The sequence below is a fragment of the Nerophis lumbriciformis genome, linkage group LG10, assembly GCF_033978685.3.
Source record: "Nerophis lumbriciformis linkage group LG10, RoL_Nlum_v2.1, whole genome shotgun sequence".
Taxonomy (NCBI): Eukaryota; Metazoa; Chordata; class Actinopteri; order Syngnathiformes; family Syngnathidae; genus Nerophis; species Nerophis lumbriciformis.
In genome coordinates, this window is record NC_084557.2 from 37,386,798 (window position 1) to 37,413,191 (window position 26,394).

Below are 26,394 nucleotides of genomic sequence, written 5' to 3' on the forward strand. Positions count from 1 at the left end.
CCAGAGCCTTAAGGAACTCCGGGCGGATCTCATCCACCCCCGGGGCCTTGCCACCGAGGAGCTTTTTAACTACCTCGGCAACCTCAGCCCCAGAAATAGGAGAGCCCACCACAGAATCCCCAGGCCCTGCTTCCTTATAGGAAGACGTGCTGGTAGGATTGAGGAGGTCTTCGAAGCATTCCCTCCACCGATCCACAACATCCGCAGTCGAGGTCAGCAGAGCACCATCCCCACCATACACGGTGTTGACACTGCACTGCTTCCCCTTCCTGAGGCGGCGGATGGTGGTCCAGAATTGCTTCGAAGCCGTCCGGAAGTCTTTTTCCATGGCCTCCCCGAACTCCTCCCATGTCCGAGTTTTTGCCTCCGCGACCGCTGAAGCCGCACACCGCTTGGCCTGTCGGTACCTGTCTGCTGCCTCAGGAGTCCCATGAGCCAAAAGAACCCGATAGGACTCCTTCTTCAGCCTGACGGCATCCCTCACCGCCGGCGTCCACCAACGGGTTCTAGGATTACCGCCACGACAGGCACCAACCACCTTGCGGCCACAGCTCCAATCGGCCGCCTCGACAATAGAAGTACGGAACATTGTCCACTCGGACTCAATGTCCAGCACCTCCCTCGTGACATGTTCAAAGTTCTTCTGGAGGTGGGAATTGAAACTCTCTCTGACAGGAGACTCTGCCAGGCGTTCCCAGCAAACCCTCACAATGCGTTTGGGCCTGCCAGGTCTGTCCGGCATCCTCCCCCACCATCGCAGCCAACTCACCCCCAGGTGGTGATCGATAGAAAGCTCCGCCCCTCTCTTCACCCGAGTGTCCAAAACATGAGGCCGCAAATCCGATGACACAACTACAAAGTCGATCATGGAACTGCGGCCTAGGGTGTCCTGGTGCCAAGTGCACATATGGACACCCTTATGTTTGAACATGGTGTTTGTTATCGACAATCCGTGACGAGCACAAAAGTCCAATAACAGAACACCACTCGGGTTCAGATCCGGGCGGCCATTCTTCCCAATCACACCTCTCCAGGTTTCACTGTCGCTGCCAACATGAGCGTTGAAGTCCCCCAGTAGAACGAGGGATAATTGTCACACGAGATGTACACATGTTAATTGCGCGTCATTAAAAAAATAGCGATGTTAAAGGAAATCAGTATTAACTTGTTATTACTGCGTTACTTTCGACAGCCTGAGTTAATTTATATCTTTTTTTTCCCCAACCAAATAGAATTGACGTGTCCTTATATCTCTGTGTCAAACATTCATCCTGTCAATCATTTTCCACCACTTATCATGTCCAGGAATGCGGGAAGCTGGAGCCTACCCAGATGACTTTTGTGCGAAAGGCAAATTACTCACTAGACTTGTCATTGTTCGGTCACAGGGCTTACATAAAGAACAGATTCATACCATCTGTAGGAGCCTAAATGCTATTTAAGTTAATTTACATTTTATGAAAGGTGCTTTATGTTTATTCAGCCAAAATGGGACTATTTACTTTATTTGCATGACACGAAAATGTACAAACCCTGTTTCCATATGAGTTGGGAAATTGTGTTAGATGTAAATATAAACGGAATACAATGATTTGCAAATCCTTTTCAACCCATATTCAATTGAATGCACTACAAAAACAAGATATTTGATGTTCAAACTCATAAACTTGTTTTTTTTTTTTGCAAATAATAATTGACTTAGAATTTCATGGCTGCAACACGTGCCAAAGTAGTTGGGAAAGGGCATGTTCACCACTGTGTTACATCACCTTTTCTTTTAACAACACTCAATAAACAATTGGGAACTGAGGAAACTAATTGTTGAAGCTTTGAAAGTGGAATTCTTTCCCATTCTTGTTTTATGTAGAGCTTCAGTCGTTCAACAGTCCGGGGTCTCCGCTGTCGTATTTTACACTTCATAATGCGCCACACATTTTCGATGGGAGACAGGTCTGGACTGCAGGCGTGCCAGGAAAGTACCCACACTCTTTTTTTACGAAGCCACGCTGTTGTAACACGTGCTGAATGTGGCTTGGCATTGTCTTGTTGAAATAAGCACGGGCGTCCATGAAAAAGACGGCGCTTAGAAGGCAGCATATGTTGTTCCAAAACCTGTATGTACCTTTCAGCATTAATGGTGCCTTCACAGATGTGTAAGTTACCCATGCCTTGGGCACTAATGCACCCCCCTACCATCACAGATGCTGGCTTTTGAACTTTGCGTCGATAACAGTCTGGATGGTTCGCTTCCCCTTTGGTCCGGATGACACGATGTTGAATATTTCCAAAAACTATTTGAAATGTGGCCTCGTCAGACCACAGAACACTTTTCCACTTTGCATGAGTCCATCTTAGATGATCTCGGGCCCAGAGAAGCCGGCGGCGTTTCTGGATGTTGTTGATAAATGGCTTTCGCTTTGCATAGTAGAGCTTTAACTTGCACTTACAGATGTAGCCACAAACTGTATTTAGTGACAGTGGTTTTCTGAAGTGTTCCTGAGCCCATGTGGTGATATCCTTTAGAGATTGATGTCGGCTTTTGATACAGTGCCGTCTGAGGGATCGAAGGTCACGGTCATTCAATGTTGGTTTTCGGCCATGCCGCTTACGTGGAGTGATTGCTCCAGATTCTCTGAACCTTTTGATGATACTATGGACCGTAGATGTTGAAATCCCTAAATTTCTTGCAATTGCACTTTGAGAAACGTTGTTCTTAAACTGTTTGACTATTTGCTCACGCAGTTGTGGACAAAGGGGTGTACCTCGCCCCATCCTTTCTTGTGAAAGACTGAGCATTTTTTGGGAAGCCGTTTTTATACCAAATCATGGCACCCACCTGTTCCCAATTAGCCTGCACACCTGTGGGATGTTCCAAATAAGTGTTTGATGAGCATTCCTCAACTTTATCAGTATTAATTGCCACCTTTCCCAACTTCTTTGTCACGTGTTGCTGGCATCAAATTCTAAAGTTAATGATTATTTGCAAAAAAAAAAAATGTTTATCAGTTTGAACATCAAATATGTTGTCTTGTAGCATATTCAACTGAATATGGGTTGAAAATGATTTGCAAATCATTGTATTCCGTTTCTATTTACATCTAACACAATTTCCGAACTCATATGGAAACGGGGTTTGTATATATTGCGTGCTTAGAGTCATTATAAGGCACACTTTATTTGTAATTATTACATTTGTGTGAATAATTTGATGACACACTATTTTATACTGCTTTAATACAGTGAAGAATATGTAACTGTTTAATTGCATTTATGGCGGAAGGATCTGTGTGGTAATAAGGTTTGGACACAGTGTATTATGGGTAATGGCAGTCAGGTATGGTGAAATGGAGTCACACAGTTTTTTTTTTTTACCTTACTCTTACTTAATCTTACTCTTTTTCACTTTATTTTGCTATACATTTTTTCCCACATCGTTATTGTTTGACGTTTTGGAATGACTAAGTTCACAAGTAAACAATACACAAAACAAAGAGGAGCATCTGGAGTTTTCTTTTATTGTTGTCACAGCAAGCGGGAGCAGGAAAAGTAGAGGAGCGTCAAGCTAAGGCTTCATTAGGAACTACACCATCACTGAGTAAGGACTGAACCCTTGCTGCCTGCAATTGAAGTCAGGCGAGTAACCACTGAACAATCAGTGGGAAACCATCTACCATCATTATTTAGGGAATCAGAAACATAAAATATTTGTGTTTACAACATAAAGTACGGTAGGTATAAATACCTTTGCATCCACTTGGTCCAAACTGGAATGTGGCTGGAGCACATTTGTTGCAGTCTCTACCGATGACGTGAGGCCGACACTGACACTGACCTCCACTGGGGTTGCACACTGTGCTTAAAGATCCTTGTAGATCACACTGGCATTCTGAGGAATACGAACAAGTTTATATTCTGATCTTTGTTTAATCAATTTCACTCAACATCATCAGTCTCTTTTGTTACTCATACCTTTGGCTCCCTGGTGTAGCATTGCAGAAATGCTGAAGATCAAGTTTTGGCAAATGTCGGTCATCTGTGTTTTGATTACGCTCTGACTATTCTCCAGACAACGATAACGCTGAAAAGTTTCCCATCCACGGTTTTCACCCGATTCTCCTCCTTCTAAGGCGCTAAATAGGTCCAAGTTCTTACAGTGAGGCATCAGCACAATCTGACAAAAAGAACATTTAAAACGTTTCAACCTCTGTGGTGTCATCTGAGTTAAAAACCTGTTTCATTTGTCCTTAAGGACTCATCTGAAAACACAAAATTATCTATTCCAGCTATGAGCTGTGTTTTCTAAGGGTCTTCTAATATCAAGGCTTAAGGTTTCCTCACCGAGTCAATGAGCGTGTATGGAGACTGAACATCACTGAGGGCCGAGTACAGCGGCAGACTAAGGCGGATGGTATAATTCAGAGCAGATTCAAAACACACTGGTCTGGGAAGAGCCACGTGTCTAAAGAAGCACAGAGGAAATGGAAAACATACAAAACAGGTAAACAATGAAAGATATGGCAACACATAGCTACAAGAAAAACATTATTCCATCTTTATTCAAACTGCATGTGACAAGAAAAATATGGCGCAAAAAAAAAAATGCTACAGAAAATAAGCTGTGAAAAATGAATCAGGTAGCATGAAAGACACACAGGCCAAACCTAAATATGAATTAACACTTAATCGTTGCAGTTTTTCTAACCAGCTGCACCCTGTCAAAATAATGATATGTGTATGCTTTTATAAAGAGATATAGTTAATATTACATATAATTTATTTGGGAAAACAACTCGCCTAACCCTAATACACTGTAAATTAACTATCATTAAATGGCCCACCTAGGGCTGCATCCAGACCATGTGACTACCCAATTAAAGTCAATGATAAAATATAATAATATTATACAGTCAAACTTGTGTTAGCGGCCACAAAAATGTCCCCTACAGAGAAAAGTGGTATTATAAAGCTTGTTTATGGCGACCACCTATAATGCATCCTGGAATACTTTTTTTTTTACTCTGTATGGCGGTCACTAATATCAAGATTTGCTGTAATGATGCATGATGTTAAGAGATTGAGTCTAGTTATTTTCTAGACTAAACTTGCTACTATATAATTTTTTTTCTTGTAATGAATTGCTTTCTTCCATAATATTTAATTTAAAAAATTTAAAAAATAAATTACACTCACTTTACTACATACGTTAACGTAAAATCTGTGTTGCCGTACGTATTGAACTTACGTCCACATACATGTCATATTATCCCGCACCAACAAGTACTTTACTTCATTTGTTCTCAAATTATCAACAAATCAGCAAGGAGCAGCTCTCTACTTATGCTGCCTCAACAAATCATCACCATTACTCTTGTGTTTACTAATCTAACGCTTCCCGTTGTATCCAGAGTCAATGTGTGAGTTCATCATAGCTCCAACCACCGCAAAGTCTATAGTTATATAGTGGCCACCTGTCTATAGTTTTGCTGCCTCCATGAGTGGTCGCTATACACATGTTTGACAGTAATATAATGCTTGCTCCAAAGTAAGAAAAGTCAATGCAGAAAACCGATCATTTAAAGGTGAATGGATGGACTAATATGTTTAGTTTTTCCAGAATATAGTTCCAAACTGCTTTCATACACTTTAATACTGAAGCGCTGATCAAAAGACGCCATTATGAGACTGAGCCCAGATCCTTCAATTCATGTCAAGTAGGAGCGCATGAAAGACGTACAGGAGTCATTATATATTCATTTACAGCACAGCAACGTGCAAATTCAAATACATTCAGGATTGTGTGGATTTTGAGGCGTTAACAAAAAGTCAATATAATCATAGACAAATAAATATTATTTAAACAATAAAGATATGTGAAGTATTTTCAGTCTGTTTGATGGAATTTAAGGCAATATGAGGTTCCTACTGTAACATATCATTTTCTATTTGGCTCACACTTTCAAATAATACTTCTTCCAGGAGGTTATATAATTGCAGTTGCTTTGTCAACCTAACTGCAAAAGATATGAGCGCTTTTTTTAATTAAACGTTGAGGAAATGGGACCCAAAACAACTGGTTAGATTTTGGGCCTGATCCAGATAATTTATACTAATTTATCTTATGTGTGTATTCTGGCAGCCCTGCAGAGACAAAGACACTGGATGACTGACAAGAGTGTAACTCCGTTTTTTTAATTCTGCTATCAACAGTGTTGGGACTAACGCGTTACTTTGTAACGCGTTACTGTAACGCCGTTAGTTTCGGCGGTAACTAGTAATCTAACGCGTTATTTTTTATATTCAGTAACTCAGTTACCTTTACTACATGATGCGTTACTGCGTTATTTTATGTTATTTTTTATGTAGTATCAGCTAGAAACAGAAGATCTGAGTGTGTTTTATTGGAGCACTGCGGTGGAAAAGAAAAGGCGTGCTTTGTGTGGGTGGGGAAGGGGGAGGGGGGGCGGCTCCCATACCGTAGTTGAGGGGCGCAGGGGAGACGTTCCTCCAGGGCCTATGTACTTCGGGGCTAACAACTTTCACTTTACCCGGAAGTGGGTCTTTACAGCTGAGGGTGAATGACGAGGCCGACGGTTTGTTGCAACTTTGTGACTTTATTGGGTTCAATCCCGGGCTCGGGATCTTTCTGTGTGGAGTTTGCATGTCCTCCGGGTACTTCGGCTTCCTCCCACTTCCAAAGACATGCACCTGGGGATAAGATGATTGGCAACACTAAATTGGCCCTAGTGTGTGGATGTGGGGCAGCACGGTGGAAGAGGGGTTAGTGCGTCTGCCTCACAATACGAAGGTCCTGAGTAGTCGTGAGTTCAATCCCGGCCTCGGGATCTTTCTGTGTGGAGTTTGCATGTTCTCCCCGTGACTGCGTGGGTTCCCTCCGGGTACTCCGGCTTCCTCCCACCTCCAAAGACATGCACCTGGGGATAGGTTGATTGGCAACACTCACATTCACACTAGTGTGTGAATGTGAGTGTGAATGTTGTCTGTCTATCTGTGTTGGCCCTGCGATGAGGTTGCGACTTGTCCAGGGTGTACCCCGCCTTCCGCCCGATTGTAGCTGAGATAGGCTCCAGCGCCCCCCGCGACCCCGAAGGGAAATAAGCGGTAGAAAATGGATGGATGGAGGTGTGGATGTGAGTGTGAATGTTGTCCGTCTATCTGTGTTGGCCCTGCGATGAGGTGGCGACTTGTCCAGGGTGTACCCCGCCTTCCGCCTGATTGTAGCTGAGATAGGCTCCAGCGCCTCCCGCGACCCCAAAGGGAATAAGCGGTAGAAAATGGATGGATGGATGGACGCAGCTATCCACCAAGCTAGAGCACCTGAACGCACTCACTGTTGCCGCTCGCTCACCTCTCTCGCCCACTCACTTACTGATGTCACTCACCTCACATGCTGTCATATCACACAGGGCCACACACACACACACACACACACACACACACACACACACACACACACATACGCTCGTCTCATAACAACTAACAAGACATCATGGTGAAGCCAGAAGTCGAGTTTTTTAAAAGGAGACATTCTCAATACTTTTCTTTTGTCGAGCACAAAGAAAATAACATTTTAGTTAAATGTAAGTTGTGTCTTGGATCAAAGATCCTATCTACTTAAAGTTAAAGCTAAAGTGCCATTATGTTGCAGCTATTTAAAATACTTTTGTCAATTTGTTCTGGCCTAAAATAAATTGGCCCTTTGAAACATATCATTGTCTTTGTGTGTTGTATGTAAACCACATTGCTTTCTGAGTTCGGTGATGCAAATGCATGTCAAGTTGATCAACAGATTGTATTATTCTTCAGTGCAATAACAGTACTGAAATGAAGGCTAAAAGGGCATTAATGAGAGCCTTAAAAAAAAGGGGAAAAAAAGAAGTAACTAAATAGTTACTTTTCACAGTAACGCATTACTTTTTGGTGTAAGTAACTGAGTTAGTAACTGAGTTACTTTTGAAATAAAGTAACTAGTAACAGTAACTAGTTACTGGTTTTCAGTAACTAACCCAACAGTGGCTATCAATAGCTCAAAAGGTTATGAGCAGATTTTGATTTAAATATCAGGAAATGTCAGAAATGGGAACAAGTTATTACATTTTGGGACTGATCCAGATCACCATCTGGATTCAAGACTTTTTACCATTGGGAGGCAGGGCCTGGTGGAGGTCGGCGCTCTTTGAGTGCTTTTCTCGTTTTCTTATAGCTTAAAGGGCAACTATTATTATTTTTTCTATATGTAAAACACTTCCTTGTGGTCTACATAACATGTAATGGTGGTGCTTTGGTCAAAATTTTGCATATATTTTTTTACAGCCCATCTTCAAGCCGCTTTCTGACAGTCTCTACAGAATGTTTTGTGGGCTGTCTTATTTACGTTAGCCATGTTGGAGTTTTTAGCGCTTTCATATGCAGTCTACTGACAGATATAAGTTAGACCTATACGTTACTTTTTATTAGAAATGGCAAAAGCTGAGAATTTTAGCAAGCATGTGCATGTATGAGCCAGTCTGCCCCAAAACAAGACAATAGAGAAAAATAAGGAACTCTTTGACTACAACTTTGGACTACAACTGAATAAAAATGGCTGACTTGCGCTCTTCACGTAAACCTCTACCATATATGGAGACAAATGTGTCAATAAAGTCACCGCTGCTGCCCACTGCTCCCCTCACCTCCCAGTGGGTGATCAAGGGTGATGGGTCAAACGCAGAGAATCATTTCGTCACACCTAGTGTGTGTGTGACAATCATTGGTACTTTAACTTTGAATTCCGATTGGCTCGTTTGGAGCAAGTTTAAAAGAAGGCACGATTGTTTTATAAATATCTTTGCCATGCCTCCATAGTTTGAGTTAACATTTTCAGGACTTTTGGGTATACCATATACAGGAAAACAGCTACCAATAGTTAAAAATAAAGGTTGGTTTTGCTTAATAGGACCCCTTTTAAACTTTTTCTTGGTTTGTACTTCGTTCTTGACAAGGACTTTTGTCACAGCCTTGAAAATTTTTGTCCATTCATAATAGTTTTTGTACAACATTCACAAGTCTTGTGTCGGTGTTAAGGTTCTAACACTTAGCCAGACCATCACTATTAATGTATGTGCTTCAAATGGTTCAACTATACAGTACACGTGCATCTCTTAACTTCATAGCCAAGAGGCAGTTAATCGAGGGAAACAAGACTTAAAAGCTAATGAAGATTACCGTGACCCAGGGTGAAGTGAAGTCGCCTGGTGGTCGTCATCCGGCACAGTATTTATACAACGACTGTCTGCTTTAATTGGTCCTGGTCTCATCACTGTCATCAAAACCTCCTCCCATTGTTCAGGCAGCTGAAAGAACACATCAAACAATTCTTGTTTAAAGATATACTCAGTAGTGATTTAAATAATTAAACATCCATTTTAAATTATATTTATTTAATAAGTTTATCAACATGCAGTTGTTTGCAATACACCAACAAAACTAAAATAATTAAACTTATTTGTGCTAGAAGGACAATTATGGTGTATATGTGTGTATATACGTATATACAGTTGTGGTCAAAAGTTTACATACACTTGTGAAGGACAATGTCATGGCTGTCTTGAGTTTCCAATCATTTCTACAACTCTTATTTTTTTGTGATAGAGTGATTGGAGCACATACTTGTTTGTCACAAAAAACATTCATGAAGTTTGGTTCTTTTATGAATTTATTATGGGTCTACTGAAAATGTGACCAAATCTGCTGGGTCAAAAGTATACATACAGCAACATACATGATCAATTTTGGTGATGTAGAAAAGTTACAATCAAATCAAATTAGTTTCATGGCATGGCCTCTTAACTTCATGTGAGTGATTATGATTGACGACACCTGTTGACTTCTCTGAGCCCATTTAAATAGGGCTCATGTGATGCAGTCATTAGACTTGGTTAGTGTGGTTTGCTAGCTGCACTACAGCGAACCAACAGGCCCTCCAGCGAGTGGTTAAAGCAGCGGGGAAAATTACAAGGACGATACTCCCAGAGATGAGTGCCATGTACACAACTCGCTGCCTAAAGCGAGTACACAACATCCTGAAGGACAGATACCACCCAGCACATGGCCTCTTCAACCTGGAAGGAGGTATAGATCGATTCGCGCCAGGACCACCAGAATATCTCACAGTCTGTATCCCCAGGCTGTGAGACTGCTAAATGAACAGCCTGCCCCTTTGCTGCCCCGGACCATCTTATTACCTCACTCTTCACCACCTCAATAATTGTGCTCTGGACATTGCATTGCTGCAACATCAACGTAACACCCATCAGACATCTGACTGTTCCTACCCCCACGTCCCTCTATTCGCCATCTTCCTAACAATGCTAAACTGTAAACTATGGTCAACCTGCACTTCAATGCAGTTTCTATGCCGCTGGACAAAGCTCAAACAAAATCTCGTTGACATGTATGACTTAAGTGTTATTATGACAATGACAATAAAGGAATTGATTGAATGATTGATTGATTGAAATGCGACAATGGGAACGTTAAAGGAACTCAGCACAGATCTGAAAAAACAAATCATTGACTTGAACAAGTCAGGAAAGTCACTTGGAGCCATTTCAAATCAGCTTAAGGTCCCAAGAGTAACTGTACAGACAATTGTTCTTAAGTATAAAGTGCATGGCACAGGTTTGTCACTGCCGCAATCAGGAAGAAAATGCAAGCTATCAGCTGCTGCTGAGAGAAAATTGGTCAGGATGATCAAGAGTCAAACGAGAACCACCAAAAAGCAGGTCTGCAATGAATTGGAAGCTGCTGGAACATAAGTGTCAGTGTCCACAGTTAAGCGACTGAGAGGCTACCATGCAAGAAGGAAGCCCTTGCTCCAGAAGCGACACCTTAAGGCTCGTCTAAAGTTTGCTGCTGATCACATGGACAAAGATAAGACCTTCTGGGGGAAAGTTCTGTGGTCAGATGAAACAAAAATTGAGCTGTTTGGCCACAATACCCAGCAATATGTTTGGAGGAGAAAAGGTGAGGCCTTTAATCCCAGGAACACCATTCCTACCATCAAGTATGGTGGTGGTAGTATTATGCTCTGGGCCTGTTTTTCTGCCAATGGAACTAGTGCTTTACAGAGAGTAAATGGGACAATGAAAAAGGAGGATTACCTCCAAATTCTTCAGGACAACCTAAAATCATCAGCCCGGAGGTTGGGTATAGGGCGCAGTTGGGTGTTCCAACAGGGCAATGACCCCAAACACAGGGCCAATACCTATTACTAGTAGTCAAGGAGGCCGATAACCTGTTCATTTGCAATAACATTTACCTAAACGTGAATAGAATATGTCAGTAAACAGCTGGACAAGGCTTTAAGTTGTTTTTTTAACTTAATTTTTTAAGAAACGTCAGACCAGTAGCACCATAATGTTTTACGCGGCGCTAATGTTGTGGTTAATTTAGCACCAAAAACATCAGGGGATTTCAGTTTTATTACGTGTGTTTAAGATGATGGTATATTTTATATACCGTACCATCAACCCGTCGGGAAGGGGTTCATAGGTCCCCTTTAAAGATTGAGGCATTACAACGAAAGCAAGTGGTTACAATATGTTACATGAGAGATGATGATGACAAATTTACTGTGCAGTACCAGTGAAGCATGGAGTGGATGAAGAAGGTGACAATGGCGATGGGTACAGTGCTGCACAGCAAAGTAGACAATTTGCCGCATTTCTGAGGGTTTAACAAGTCTAAGAGAAGATCAACAAAATTAAGCGAAAAAGTAATTTTTCCCGCGATATTGATTAATTTAAGAAAATCTGCATTTACGGGGCTGCTGTAGTTAAAACTGCGATGAAGGAACAAACACTGTATTTATCATAATATAAAAGACACAACAAACTGGTCATACATTAACCCATGGGCTACTGTATCCTACCTGGGGCTCATATCGGATGAGAACGTCATACTCCATGGAGTGAGGAATGTTGTCAACAGTGAATTCCAGGAACGCTCCCTCTGGGACGTTGACCAGGCCAATACCTGTCCAGGTGGGACTGTGGTCCCGAGGGTGGGGCCTTGAAACCACCATCACCCCCTGAAGAGATCAAGCAGCAAAACCACCAGTAAGTGAAAAAATCTCCTGCAGTCTACAATTTAGAAGAAAAGGTTGATGATTGGAGATCGAAGATGAAAAGCGGCACAACCTCAAAATTGTAAAATAGCAAGTGAGTGCAGAAATGCATGAGACAGAAAGAAGAATAAAAATGAATCACTTTTTAAAGTCAGGACAAACGTTATACAGAACATACAACACAGCAATTATTGTAAATACACGTTTCCAAACTAAGTCTAATCAACTGAATTCATCCTAGATGAAACTCCAGTTAAAACATCTTAAGGATTGTTAATGGCAATTTGGTTTACAAAACACAGGATAAGTTGTAAAATTCCTTTGTGCTGGCACATACTTGAGAGTATTTGGTGATGACTGGTGGAATGGTGGATGGGTGATTTACAATTGGACGCATCATCAGTAGTGTGCCCCTGGGTCACTGGGTGTTTCGGCCTTATCACTAGACGCCCTCTCCAGGGGTGGCCAGCCACAGGGTGATCGGCCCAGGGCTTGCGTCAATCCCAATTGATCATGAGTTGCTTGGCGTTGAGCAGCAGACCTCTCATGGGACTATGCATGGCAGGGGCGTCCTTTTCTCTGAGTCAAGCCTAAGCTGACAAGATGCACTTGAGCTTATTTTTCTAATTTGATAACAAAGACCGTAAATCTTTATGTAGGCCGACATGTGACTTATTTTTACTTTTTTTTGTGTGCAAAAATTCTTTCAAAAGATTCAATCTTTATGGTATATTAGATTAAGGCAGTAACATAACAAAATGTGGTAAAACGAGAAGTGCTGTGAACATTAATGCCAGAGAAATGTATCACTTCAAACATTTTGATCACGGCCATCACCATGACCATGCCTTATACCCAGAGGGTATAAGGCGTGGTCTGTAGGTGGGGGCGCTGTTTGGCACTGGGTTTTGAGCACACAAAATTACGGGTTCAGTATCTATTGGCAGTCTTGAAATAAAAATGTGTTATTTCAAGCAGCAACCGTGTCTTTCACCTCCTGCCACAACATTCGATTTTAAAGTGGCTGAGGAATTGTGCCTCACGCCACACAAATAAACAAATACAGTGCAGCACAGCCTTTTGGGTAGTGGGAGTAATGGCTAAAGATAGCGTCAAGCAGAAGCCAGAGCTTAAAAACCCCTTTTATGTCGATAAAGTCTGCTGTTTGGGAACATGTGGACTTCCAAACATTAACGGAAAAAGGCGCGTGGATAAAATGAAAGCAGTGTCTATTGTCCAGGAGAGTTGGGGAACGGGATTAGGAGGAAGTTTCAGTCAATAAAAATACATTTAGAATTTACGGGGATGATTAGCACATTCTAAAAATACATAAAATTAACTGGATGCATTCATTTTTTTAGATGTCACACTAAATCCTGATGCTCAGTGGCCTTGTAGTTAGAGTGTCCGCCCTGAGATCGGTAGGTTGTGAGTTCAAACCCCGGCCGAGTCATACCGAAGACTATCAAATTGGGACCCATTACCTCCCTGCTTGGCACTCAGCATCAAGGAATTGGGAGTTAAATCACCAAAATGATTCCCGAGCGCGGCCACCGCTGCTACTCACTGCTCCCCTCTCCTCCCAGGGGGTGGAACAAGGGGATGGGTCAACATACAGAGGGTAATTTCACCACACCCAGTGTGTGTGTGACTATCAGTGGTACTTTAACTTTAACTTAGATTTTCTTTGTGCGACAATTGCACAAAGCTTAAAGGTTGATGTTTTGTTCAGTTTTGGTTTAAAAAAGTACACATATCAAAATTTGTTCAGTAGAAAAATAGGAGTTTAAAAGCAGAAATGTGACTTACGGGTCCGAGCTTGGCCTCTTCTGCCTCGTAGGTGTAGTGGTCTAGAGCAATAAAGTAGAATCCTGACTCCACTTGATCACAACGACGGCCAAACATGTGATCTCTGCAGACGCACTGACCACTCTGCTGATTGCACCTGCAGAACAGACAGAACAAAAAGTCAAATGTGTGAATTAGGTTTTATTCAAAGCAGTTGTGAATCAGAATTAGTGATGATTAGTTGTTAGCAATTAAGCATTCGGTTGTTAGATGTTGTGTATGAACTCACTGGTTATTAATTGCTCCTCCCAGGTCACAGTCACATGGTCTGCAACCATCCACGTCATTACTAAGACCCCAGTGTTCAGACTGAACATACCACACATGCGCACACACACACAAAGAACAGATTGTATTAGGGCATCCTTACATGTTTCGTCATGAAAAAAACATGAAATCATTGAGGCTCGTCACACACTATCAAACTTAACACTTAATGCACTCCCATGATTACCAATGCGTTAGACTGCCCTGTCGCATTTTGGGTAGTTTCAGTTAGGAGCGTTCAGAACTCCCGATACAACTTTTTTACTTCCGATATCATACCGATATTGTTCTGATAAGGTATCAGTATTAATCATATGTAATGTTATTATTCTGCACGGTGGAATGTTAGAAAATGTTTGATTAAGTGAAATAAATAAGAGAACAATGAAAAACACTAATATATTAACCCTCTGGAATGGACTTGTGCTGTCTTTTTTGGTGAAACCTAGTGGTTACAATAAATAATTAAGTTAAGCTCATGATGCAGTAAGTTGAATGATGCGGACACGTTTGTTACTGGATATTTTCCAAGATGCTTTGGCCTTGGAGACTTTGTATGTGTAAGTAATATGCAATGATAATTATTTGATTTGTCTGTATTGACCATTGTTTCAGACTACAATATTGTTGAAATAAGGACACTTATTACATATGTCCCGCTTGCATGCTATTGTGAGCTTAGCTGTTGTGTATCTGCTAGCTCTCAGTAGCCTATAACCTATCATGTTTATCTTTTGTAAATTACCTGACTTGAATACAAGAAAAAAAAAAAACTAATGTGCTTATTGGAGGACTTTTACTGTAGATGTTACAAAACCTAAAACCATTAAAGTTGGCATGTTGCGTAAATCGTAAATAAAAAATTAATACATCCATCCATTTTCTACCGCTTGTCCCTTTTGGTGTCGCGGGGGGTGCTGGAGCCTATCTCAGCAATGATTTGCAAATTATTTTGAACTTGTATTCAATTTAATACACTGCAAAGACAATATATTTAATGTTTGAACTAAGAAACTTAATTTTTTTGCAAATAATCATTAACTTAGAATTGAATGGCAGCAACACATTGCAAAAAAGTTGGCACAGGGGCATTTTTACCAATGTGTTACATGGCCTTTCCTGTGAATGACTGAGCATTTCATGGACGCTGCTTTTATACCCAATCATGGCACCCACCTGTTCCCAATTAGCCTGTTCACCTGTGGGATGTTCCAAATAAGTGTTTGATGAGCATTCCTCAACTTTCTCAGTCTTTTTTGCCACTCGTGACAGCTTTTTTTAAACATATTGCAAGCATCAAATTCCAAATGAGCTACCATTTGCAAAAAATAACCAAGTTTACCAGTTCAAACGTTAAGTATCTTGACGTTGCAGTGCATTCAATTGAATATAGGTTGAAAATGATTTGCAAATCATTGTATTCTGTTTTATTTACGATTTACACAACCTGCCAACTTCACTGGTTTTGGCTGTCCAGCTTTGCACAAGTAAACACATTGTGGGACTGCTTGCATCAAACCCCTAATATCGGATTATTTTACAAGCACGTATATTATCTTATATAAGATACTTGTTTTTTCTGCTGATATCAGACAGATATCCGATATTCATATCGGATTGGACGCCCGTAGTTTTAGTGCTATTTGTACACTTCTAACTCACCACACACTGTTCACAGTCCTGTCCAGTCACCAGTCGTTTACAGAAACAGTTTCCTGTCTCACTGTCGCAAGGGTTTCCTCCAGGAACGGTTCCAAGAAGGCTGCAAGTGCAGGCTGAAACACCATGACAATGTGTTGTTACACTTTCTTTAAGTTTAAGTCATTCACAAATGTCATTTATTTCAATCACGGGTCAAGGTAAAGCTAAAGGCTATCCAAGCTGGCTTCAACCCTAGACTGGTCTCAATCAAGTAGGGATGCACTGACCAGTTTTATTATTAACCAGGACTAAAAACGCCACGGTTATTTACAGTATTTGCAAAGGCTGTTTCAGTCCACATCACTCTCCATAATTGGACATTATGCTAGTACGTTATTTTTGGCTCAACCTGAACAGAATGAAAACAAAGTTATATTAGCGGTGCACTCACTTATGCCCACCTATCAAGGCATATGCTAGTATGCTATATTAGGCAGGTTTATTGTACTTATTTTATCTCTACATTAGCTTAAAATGGCAGCAGAACAAAATAGCGTACTTGAAAATTTCAGGCACTTAAAAAATGACCAGGGAGTCATTGAAGACGATGGCTCACCCATTCGCAAAACCTGCCAAAAGAAAATTGCGAATAAAGGGTCAAATGTGTCCAATATGGTGCATCTTTACACACCCAAGTAAAGGTAAGACATAATAACTGAGTTAAATTATGTTAGTGGCTAGGTGTCACTTACAATCAGTAGTTTGGTGTTGTGTCAGTTCAGTGTGAACAAACAGCAACAGGTACTTCTGTCAAGGCTTCATTCAGTGACAATTTAACGTTAGAGAGCGCTTCTTACTGTCTCTTGAATAAACTATAGATATAGTAAATTAATATACAAAGTGTAAAACACTAATATAACATCAGGAGCTTGTACAATGTCAGCACGAAACCATGGGATCTAACTACGTATATTCAAGTTTTTATTAACACAGCATAAAATAGATGATTAAAAATGAATTAATTAATGACAGTCGAGGAGCACAAAAGGAAGGGGTCAGTTGCAGCGATTATCTTTTTAAACGCTTGTTTGTTTTTGTGATGTCCATTCGACCAATTATTTTTTTTAGCCTGTTTGCTTTTTTCGTAGCAGGAGAAAGAAGCACCTCCTACTGAGTCCTCAGTGAGATGGCTACTTTCAATATGATTTGCGTATTAATAAGCGGGCGTGGCCGGGCTGTGCCAAGCCACGGACACGTCTGCGGTCGATTCCAAGTAGATAGCGATGTAACAAAGAAATGTGCTTGGATTTGTGCATGCGAACACTTTCATACATCTGAATTACTCATTGTCTGGATTTGATCGTACGTCCATTTTTAGTAGGAAAGCTCCGCAACTCTCTGTACATTAGGCCTCTGAAGAGCAGTGTTCAAGGGTCAAAATGCGTGCCAACTTCTACACTGCAAAAACTGAAATCTAAGTAAGATTAAATATCTCAAATAAGGGTGATATTTGCTTATTTTCTGTCTGATAAGATAATTATATTCACTAAATAGATTTTATGTTAGAGTGTTTTACTTGTTTTAAGTGTTTTCGTCCTAAATTATCTCAGTAAGATATTACAGCTTGTTGCTGAGATTTTATGACCTATATTGAGTAAACATGCTTGAAACTAGAATATCAAGTGTTGCAAAGCTGTGTCATCAACACTCACAAGTATAAAACTGCTTTTTCAAAATAATAATTTCTTATTTCAAGCATGAACAAAAAAATCATGACTTTGACACAATTGTGTCTCATATTTAAAACAGATGACAGCCAAATGGACTATGCTATATTATTTTCAATGAAACAATAGAAAATACGTACTCATATAGTAGTACAGTTGGCACAGTACAGTAAACGGACAGTTATTATTTAAACATTTAAACATGTGACATTTCAAACTATTTTGAACAGAAATATTTAATGCATATTCAGGTAAATTCTTCAAAATTACAATAAAGAAAGATTTGGCTGGGGGCCGGGCTGTATATATATATTCCTCGCGCACTAATTGACTGAAAGAGCACGCACTTGGCGTGATGATGTCATGTTATCGATGGGAAAATGCATTTTTAGACAATATGATTTGCCTGAGCGGCTAGGAGACCCCGAGAGTAGCAAACGGTTGCCTTGTTGCCTTTACATTAAGAAAAATAAACTAGTTTTTAGTATAAGTTTGCTGGTTTCAAAGAAATGTAATGCCGAGCGCATATCATTATGTCAAGATAATGGCACTAGCATTTACTTAATTTAAGAATATTTTTCAACATATTGAGAAAAAAGGTCTCTCTTTTTTTTTCTATCAAGAAAAGTGCACTTGTTATTAGTGAGAATATACTTATTTTAAGGTATTTTTGGGTTCATTGAGGTTAGCTAATTTGACTTGTTTTGGAAAGTCTTGACAAGCCAAATGTTCTTGTTCTATTGGCAGATAATTTTCCTTAGTTCAAGTAAAATACCCCTAATTTTTTTTTTTTTTTTTCTTCTTTTTGAACACTGACTTTTTGCAGTGTAAAAATGCGTACATGTGTGCAGATCTGATATAAAGATCAAAAATAGGGTGTTTGTGTGTGGATGCCTATGATCCATCCATGTTGCGGATTATGTCATACCCCTGCAGCCTTCAGAGTCATCACTGAGTCCGTGATAGGCCGGTTTGCAGCGATCGCAGCGTTCACCCTCCACATTGGCTTTGCAGCGGCATTGACCAGCAATGAGTCCAACTCTAATATCTGTCCTCCCGTCACAGATTCCTCCATTCAGGGAACCAAGGGTGTCACAACTGCAAGCTGAAGAGACACATAACATTTAGTTTATCAGTACAGATTTCCTTCAACCTACTATCCTATAAAGACCACGTAAATACTTGATCGTGGATTCTACAGTTTAATCAGCGTTTTATTCCGATTTTTATAGATTATGAATGAAATGCAAAATCTGAGTCACACTGAATAGTGCTTGTATTGTTGTATTTTGTGTCTTCATGTGTTTCCTGTTGCTTTGCAGACAGTGCTGTCTCTAGAGGACGGTTCTTCAAATATTTTGAAACAATGAAATGTATTGTATTCTGTCATTTTTTTCTACCTTTTTTGCTATTGGGGTCAAAAGTTCATGGGCTGACTAATAAGGAGTTTTGCTACACAATGAAACATGCCATGAGTTAAATTCAACATTTACTGATGGTGACTGTGTGTTTTCCTTCCAGAAAAATACACATTGGATAAAGACTTGAGGACTTTCTGCAAATCAGCCGTTTGGAATTTGAGCCTTTAGTGACATATTTTCCCTTAGTTACATCAGCAAATATCTCCATTAAGGGTAGGGGTTTACCCAAAAAGCTTTGCGTGACTGCAATTTTATTTCAGTTGTAATCCAAAGTTGTTGTTTTTTTCTCTATCCTCTTGTAGTAGGGCAGACTGTCTGTGCATGCATATCCATGCTAAAATATTTTGCTGTTGCCATTTCTAATGCAAAGTAGCGTAGAGTTCTAACATATCTGTCACTAGACGCCATATTGAAGCACTAAAAACTACAACATGGCTGCCAGGGTGGAGACCCCGTCGATGGGGGCTTGGCCAGGAGGAGGGCTTCGGCACGTAAATAAGACTGACCACGAAACGGCGCATCCTGAAGAGACAGTCAGAAAGCGACTTGAAGATGGACTGTAAAATAAAATCTATGCAAAATGTTGACCAAAGCACTACTATTACACTTTATGTGGGCCACATGGAAGTGTTTTAAATGTAGAAAAAAATTCTAATATGACCCTCTTTAAGGGATGATGCATCTAGCTAAGGCCAGATTTGACAGGGAACGGCCAAATTTAAGGGTTGTTCCAACCAAAGTGCACATCTTGGATAAAGGCGTAGAGTGAAAGACCTAAGTCAAGGGTGAGAAAGCTGCGCAGTTGCACACCTTTTCTCACTTGCACCTGGGAGAATAGGGTCCATAATGAGGTCAAGGCAAGCACCAAACAGTATTGTGCCCATTTTAGGATATTTTACAATGTTCATGGTTTCTTTCTTGTTGGTGAGAATTTTCATAGTTCATAATTCAGTTTTTTACCTTTTTACACGTATTTTACCAACCTAGAGTGTGTGGTTTTTGTGTCAAATAAAACTTAATAAAATGTTTGTTAATTAAATGCAAAAGTCCTCACATTTATTGATGCAATACATCTTTGGACAATTTTGACCAGTATTTTATGTCAAAGCATAATCATTTTGTAAATGTATTAATAAGTGCTTTAAGTGCATTATGCTTGTGAAGGTACTTTTTTGGAACATTTATATTATTAGCACAGTCAGACCAGATGTGGCGCACTGCGCTATTATTGTGAAGGGGGGAAGTGTGCTGTGTTGCTGTTCTAAGATCGACGAGGAAAGAGGGGACTGTTAGAAAAAAGGAGAGCGCCTCTCAAGTTGCGACCACTGTACATTATTATTGTTACATCGATGATGTTGTTCACAACAACACGAACAGATGAGATGTGTTGTGGGGGTATTATTCGATAAAATCAATTAGTAAACTTCAATAATCGATAATCGATTTATTTTTGTAAAAATTAAGTGTTGCAGATAGTACTAAAATGTGGGTGACTGCAACGAGCCACCTCACAGAGAGATCCAACCAGCTCCTTTAATATAAGGCTTTTATGTTTTAGTTTAGCACACATTACCATTAATTTAATAAATGTAGGAATTAATTTAACTGTTTCTTATTACAAATGCACTGTTTTTTTAAGTTGCAGGGGATAAATGCTTATTTAGTGAAACGGAAAGAAACTGCATCGATATACATAAATTAAAGATGCATCAATAATAGATTTTTAATCGAATCAGATGTCCTGAATCGTAATCGTAATCAAATCGTGAGGTGCCCGAAGATTCCCACCACTATTAACTTCGTAGTTTAGTTGTCATTTCAAGTGACCGCCTCAAAATTGTTGAAGTTCAGGACGGCGCAGTTAAGTGTGTTGTGGATAAATGAGCACTACGAGACATATTATTTTCCCAAACAAATCTCTCTTCTCCTCACAACGACAACATTTCACTTACATTTATGTTAATTTCCCTGATAATATTTTGCGTTTATGAGCTGATTCCGTTTTATTGGCCAATTATGTGACTGTCCACGGTTACGTGAATGCGGACATCATCCATTTTCTACCGCTTGTCCCTTTCGGGGTCGCAGGAGGTCGCTGGAGCCTATCTTAGCTGCATTTGGAAAGAAGGCGGGGTGCACCCTGGACAAGTCGCCACCTCATCACAGGGCAAACACAGATAGACAGACAACATTGACACTCACATTCACACACTAGGGCCAATTTAGTGTTGCCAATCAACCTATCCCCAGGTGCATGTCTTTGGAGGTGGGAGGAAGCTGGAGTATCCGGAGGGAACCCACGCAGTCAAAGGGAGAACATGCAAACCCGCGGACATCATATGCCTTACTTTTGTGTTGAATTGTGTGATTATTGATTAGGCATACTAGCGTTGTGTCAAGTAAAAAGTAGCAACCATGACGACATCCCAAACTCCTAGTAGACATGCTCTTTTTTCACTAATTCGCTCCTCATCTGTTTTACCGTCACACGCTCAGGAATTTGCATGGACATTGCGTGGCCCATTAATTGTTTTTGTTTTTTTACAATTGCCATATTTTTCGGACTTTAAGGCGCATTTAAAATCCTTTCATTTTCTCAAAACTTAACAGTGCGCCTTAAAACCCGGTGCGCCTAATGTATGGAATAATTTTGGTTGTGCTTACTGACCTCGAAAATATTTTATTTGGTACATGGTGAAATGATAAGTGTGACCAGTAGATGGCAGTCACAAAAAAGAGATACGTGTAGACTGTAATGTGATGGCAGTCACACATAACAGATACATGTAGACTGCAATATGACTCAAGTAAACAACACCAAATTGTTTAATGTTCCATTGAAAATATAGAAGATTACACACGGCGCTCAAAAATCTATCAAATGTTTTAGTACAACTTTGGTAAGCTATGAAGCCGCACCGCTTGATGGATTGTACTGTGCTTCAACATACCAGTATTATTATGGTGTGTGTATAAGGTAAGACATATTATCTTGCGTCTTGTTTCGCAATATTATGCAAAAGCAAGTTTTCTTACCTTCTGGTACCTGTTGATGTGTATTTGGGATCTGCATAAGTCCTAAAAATGTGAGCACGTCCACCTTTGTATTTCGTGCCGACACCATAGTCGATAAGCTTCTTCTTTTTCTATATCTTCTTGTTATTGGACATTCACCCTCTGCTGTTATATTTCTAATATAAAATAGTGTAAAGTCATTACTTATATCTGTCAGTAAACTCGCCATGAAAGAGCTAAAACACATCGATGTAGTAAGATTACATTATTCACCCAACTTTAGTTATTAGAGTTCCGGTCAGACGTTTTTTCACGGGACACATTTCCGGCGTTGTTATTGCACTAGTGAGCCATGGATGAGGAGATGCTGCTCCGTTATTGATTTACCGGTAAGTAAAGTCTGAATGTCATTAAAACAGTTAGCTCCATCCTTTGACACTTCTTCCACTCCCATCCTTGCACGCTCACCGCTACAACAAAGATGACGGAGAAAAGACGCTGCCAAAGGTGAGCCACGTAAATAAGACCGCCCACAAAACGGCGCATCCTGAAGCGACTGTCAGAAAGCGGCTTGAAAATGATCTGTAAAACATAATCTATGCAACATTTTGACCAAAGAACCACCATTACATATTATGAAGACCACATAGAATAATAATATGACCCCTTTATTGCGCCCTAGAATCTGGTGCGCCTTTTGTATGAAGATAAACCTGACTAGACCCGCTCATCAGCAGTGCGCCCTATGGTCCGGAAAATACGGTATTATATTTTCATGATTGTGAGAATCCATAAGTGTAAATAAATGCTCATTACTTACACTGGCAGATATTTGGATCTCTCACATCTTTCTCCGGGTGTTGGAAGTAGAATGGTTTGCACTGCTCACAGTTGTGTCCAGCTGTACTGTGTTGGCAGTCATCGCAGACACCTCCGCTTACATTTCCAGAAGCCACATACACGGCCAGGTCAAAGTGACATGAGCCAGAATGCTGGTTGCAGTTACACTCTAGAAATGCCACAGAAACCCAGAATTAAAGCACATGTAACTACAGATTGATATTTTTACAATAGTATCTTCTTTTTTAATCAAAAGTTTGAAACGGTGATTTGACAGCCTTGTGGTACGCTAGTGTTCAATGTGTCCTTTTAATACCACTATGTCATTTTCATTTCACAATGTGTATAAATAGTGTACGCATAAAAAGGAGGGTAATATCAAGGTTAGTTTGGGGCACCTTTGTTTAAATTCACCAATTTAAATGATCTTCTGGGCTGCATAAAATACCTCCCCAAAAGTTTGACACTTGTGCACTAAGCTATCTGAAAAAAAAAATCCATAGCATAGCTGTGTGTTATAAACAACAATGCAAATGAGTTTTTTAAACTACTTTAACCCACTTGAGATATTTCATTTAAGATATGTTTATTTATTGTCTTTTTTTTTTTTTTTTTTACTAATTATTGTATTTTTATTACGCCAACTACAACAGTTTTAAGGATTTAAGGACACTTGAAAACTTGCCATATCTTGCAAGTTATCTTTGCACGTTCATCATGACAGGAAGCACAGAAATTTTGAGTTTACAGGTCACATTTTTAGGGGGATTTGAGCTGGTTCCATATTTTCTTAGTTTTTTGTGTATTGTTTTAATCCGGCACATGTTCATTTTGTGTGTGTTGAATGTCCTGAGAGGCCAATAAAAAACAGCTGTGGGCTGCAAAGGGCCACACTGTGGAAACCCCTGATATAAAGCAAAAATTATGGATTTTGTTACTTAGTGCCATTGTGCATGTATGCTAATTGTTCCCATGTTAGCATAATAATCTTAGCATGCTAACATTTTATGAAAGCACTTAGGCTAATGTTTGAAGATTATTGATTTCGGTAATCACTGCTACCTTGCTAACTTGTTCATGTTAGAAAATGATTTTTTTTACACAGACAAATCTGATTGAAATATGCATTTGCAAATCATTTTGCCACATTAGTACCGTACTCAGTAACGTTTTGCAGTCAACTCTACAGTTACATTTAACAAAAACTTTCAAATAGAAAGAGACAAAATGACTCCACAAAGTCAGAATTAAGATGCATCGTTTAGTTAATGCGAGCACTCCTCCGCACGCAATACAGAGAAGAAAGGAGAACTTGCAAATACGACCATGTAGAGACAGAACAAAGAAACAAGATCAGTAAGATAAGGCTACTTAGTTTGTTTAATAAAAGAACAAGGTCTAGGCCTATCCTTAAAGCACCTTTGTTGTGAAAATACAACTGGCTTCTTTAGGGGCGGAGATTCATGATGGCAAAACATTGGAAACAGCTTTTTGACAATGTGCAGGTCATCAAGTAACCCAGTACAAACTCACTCTTGCAGGCATTGGTGTAGCGTCCCTCAGCGGGTCGCCAAGGGAGATCATGATAGAAATCTTGACACTTTTCACAGTTCAGACCTCTAGTGTTATGATTACACATGCAGTGACCATGAACCTGGAACAATGAATCATAACAATCATAAAGCTCAACATAATCATTTATCTTGTGGCACATGGTTTTTCTTAAGGTGCAACAACAGTGCAACATTTTCACCCTCTAACACAGACCTCGGCAAATTAAGGCCCGGGGGCCGCATGCGGCCCGTTAAGCTTTTCAATCTAGCCTGCCGGACATTCCCAAATATTTTTTTTAGTTCCTTCAGATCAAAACTGTAGCTGCCATTATGATGTGCAGTGACGTTTTCAAATGACCGTAAGTCTTGAACTATACAAAGTATTTCAATAGTTGGATTCTGCGCTTTTGCGTGATGTACTAATTACTATGGTAATCTAAGTCACAGCAGCTCAGACGAGGCACCAAGCAGTGTGGTACACAAACTGTACAGCAGATTTTCACAGCTTATATGTATATATGTGTGTGTGTATGTATATATATATATATATATATATATATATATATATATATATATATATATATATATATATATATATATATATATATATATATATATATATATATATATATATCCATCCATCTTCTTCCACTTATCCGAGGTCAGGTCGCGGAGGCAGCAGCCTAAGCAGGGAAGCCCAGACTTCCCTATCCCCAGCCATTTCATCCAGCTCCTCCCGGGGGATCCCGAGGCGTTCCCAGGCCAGCCGGGAGACATGATTCTGATTCCCAACGTGTCCTGGGTCTTCCCCGTGGCCTCCTACCGGTCGGACGTGCCCGAAACACCTCCCTAGGGAGGCGTTCGGGTGGCATCCTGACCAGATGCCCGAACCACCTCATCTGGCTCCTCTCGATGTGAAGGAGCAGCGGCTTTAGTTTGAGCTCCTCCCGGATGACAGAGCTTCTCACCCTATCTCTAAGGGAGAGCCTCGCCACCCGGCGGAGGAAGATCATTTCGGCCGCTTGTACCCGTGATCTTGTCATTTCGGTCATAACCCAAAGCTTATGACCATAGGTGAGGATGGGAACGCAGATCGACCGGTAAATTGAGAGCTTTGCCTTCCGGCTCAGCTCCTTCTTCACCACATTGGTTCGATACAGCGTCCGCATTACTGAAGATGCCGCACCGATCCGCCTGTCGACCTCACAATCAACTCTTCCCTCACTCGTGAACAAGACTCCGAGGTACTTGAACTCCTCCACTTGGGGCAAGATCTCCTCCCCAACCCGGAGATGGCACTCCACCCTTTTCCGGGCGAGGACCATGGACTCGGACTTGGAGGTGCTGATTCCCATCCCAGTCGCTTCACACTCGGCTCCGAACCGATCCAGTGAGAGCTTAAGATCTTGGCCAGATGAAGCCATCAGGACCACATCATCTACAAAAAGCAGAGACCGAATCCTGCAGCCACCAAACCAGATACCCTCTACGCCCTGACTGCGCCTATAAATTCTGTCCATAAAAGTTATGAACAGAATCGGTGACAAAGGGCAGCCTTGGCGGGGTCCAACCCTCACTGGAAACGGGTCCGACTTACTGCCAGCAATGCGGACCAAGCTCTGACACTGATCATACAGGGAGCGAACCGCCACAATCAGACAGTCCGTTACCCCGAACTCTCTGAGCACTCCCCACAGGTCGAATGCCTTATCCAAGTCCACAAAGCACATATAGACTGGTTGGGCAAACTCCCATGCACCCTCAAGGACCCTGCTGAGAGTATAGAGCTGGTCCACAGTTCCACGACCAGGACGAAAACCACACTGTTTCTCCTGAATCCGAGGTTCGACTATCTGGCGTAGCCTCCTCTCCAGTACACCTGAATAGACCTTACCGGGAAGGCTGAAGAGTGTGATCCCACGATAGTTGGAACACACCCTCCGGTTCCCCTTCTTAAG

The 26,394-nt window shown here is 40.7% G+C and overlaps 1 protein-coding gene across 1 annotated transcript in view; it reads right to left on the reverse strand.

Moving 5' to 3' along the window:
* Positions 1 to 26,394, reverse strand: part of lamb1a (laminin, beta 1a) — a 123,430-nt gene that overhangs the window by 49,830 nt on the left and 47,206 nt on the right. Inside the window, exons 8-18 of the mRNA XM_061969629.2 lie at positions 24,417 to 24,537; positions 22,864 to 23,052; positions 18,536 to 18,712; positions 15,902 to 16,014; positions 14,202 to 14,281; positions 13,934 to 14,069; positions 11,930 to 12,088; positions 9,223 to 9,350; positions 4,339 to 4,459; positions 3,970 to 4,171; positions 3,743 to 3,886 (exon numbers count right to left, since the gene is read on the reverse strand). Coding sequence (XP_061825613.1) covers positions 3,743 to 3,886; positions 3,970 to 4,171; positions 4,339 to 4,459; positions 9,223 to 9,350; positions 11,930 to 12,088; positions 13,934 to 14,069; positions 14,202 to 14,281; positions 15,902 to 16,014; positions 18,536 to 18,712; positions 22,864 to 23,052; positions 24,417 to 24,537 — 1,570 coding nt within the window. The remainder of the gene's footprint in view (positions 1 to 3,742; positions 3,887 to 3,969; positions 4,172 to 4,338; positions 4,460 to 9,222; positions 9,351 to 11,929; positions 12,089 to 13,933; positions 14,070 to 14,201; positions 14,282 to 15,901; positions 16,015 to 18,535; positions 18,713 to 22,863; positions 23,053 to 24,416; positions 24,538 to 26,394) is intronic.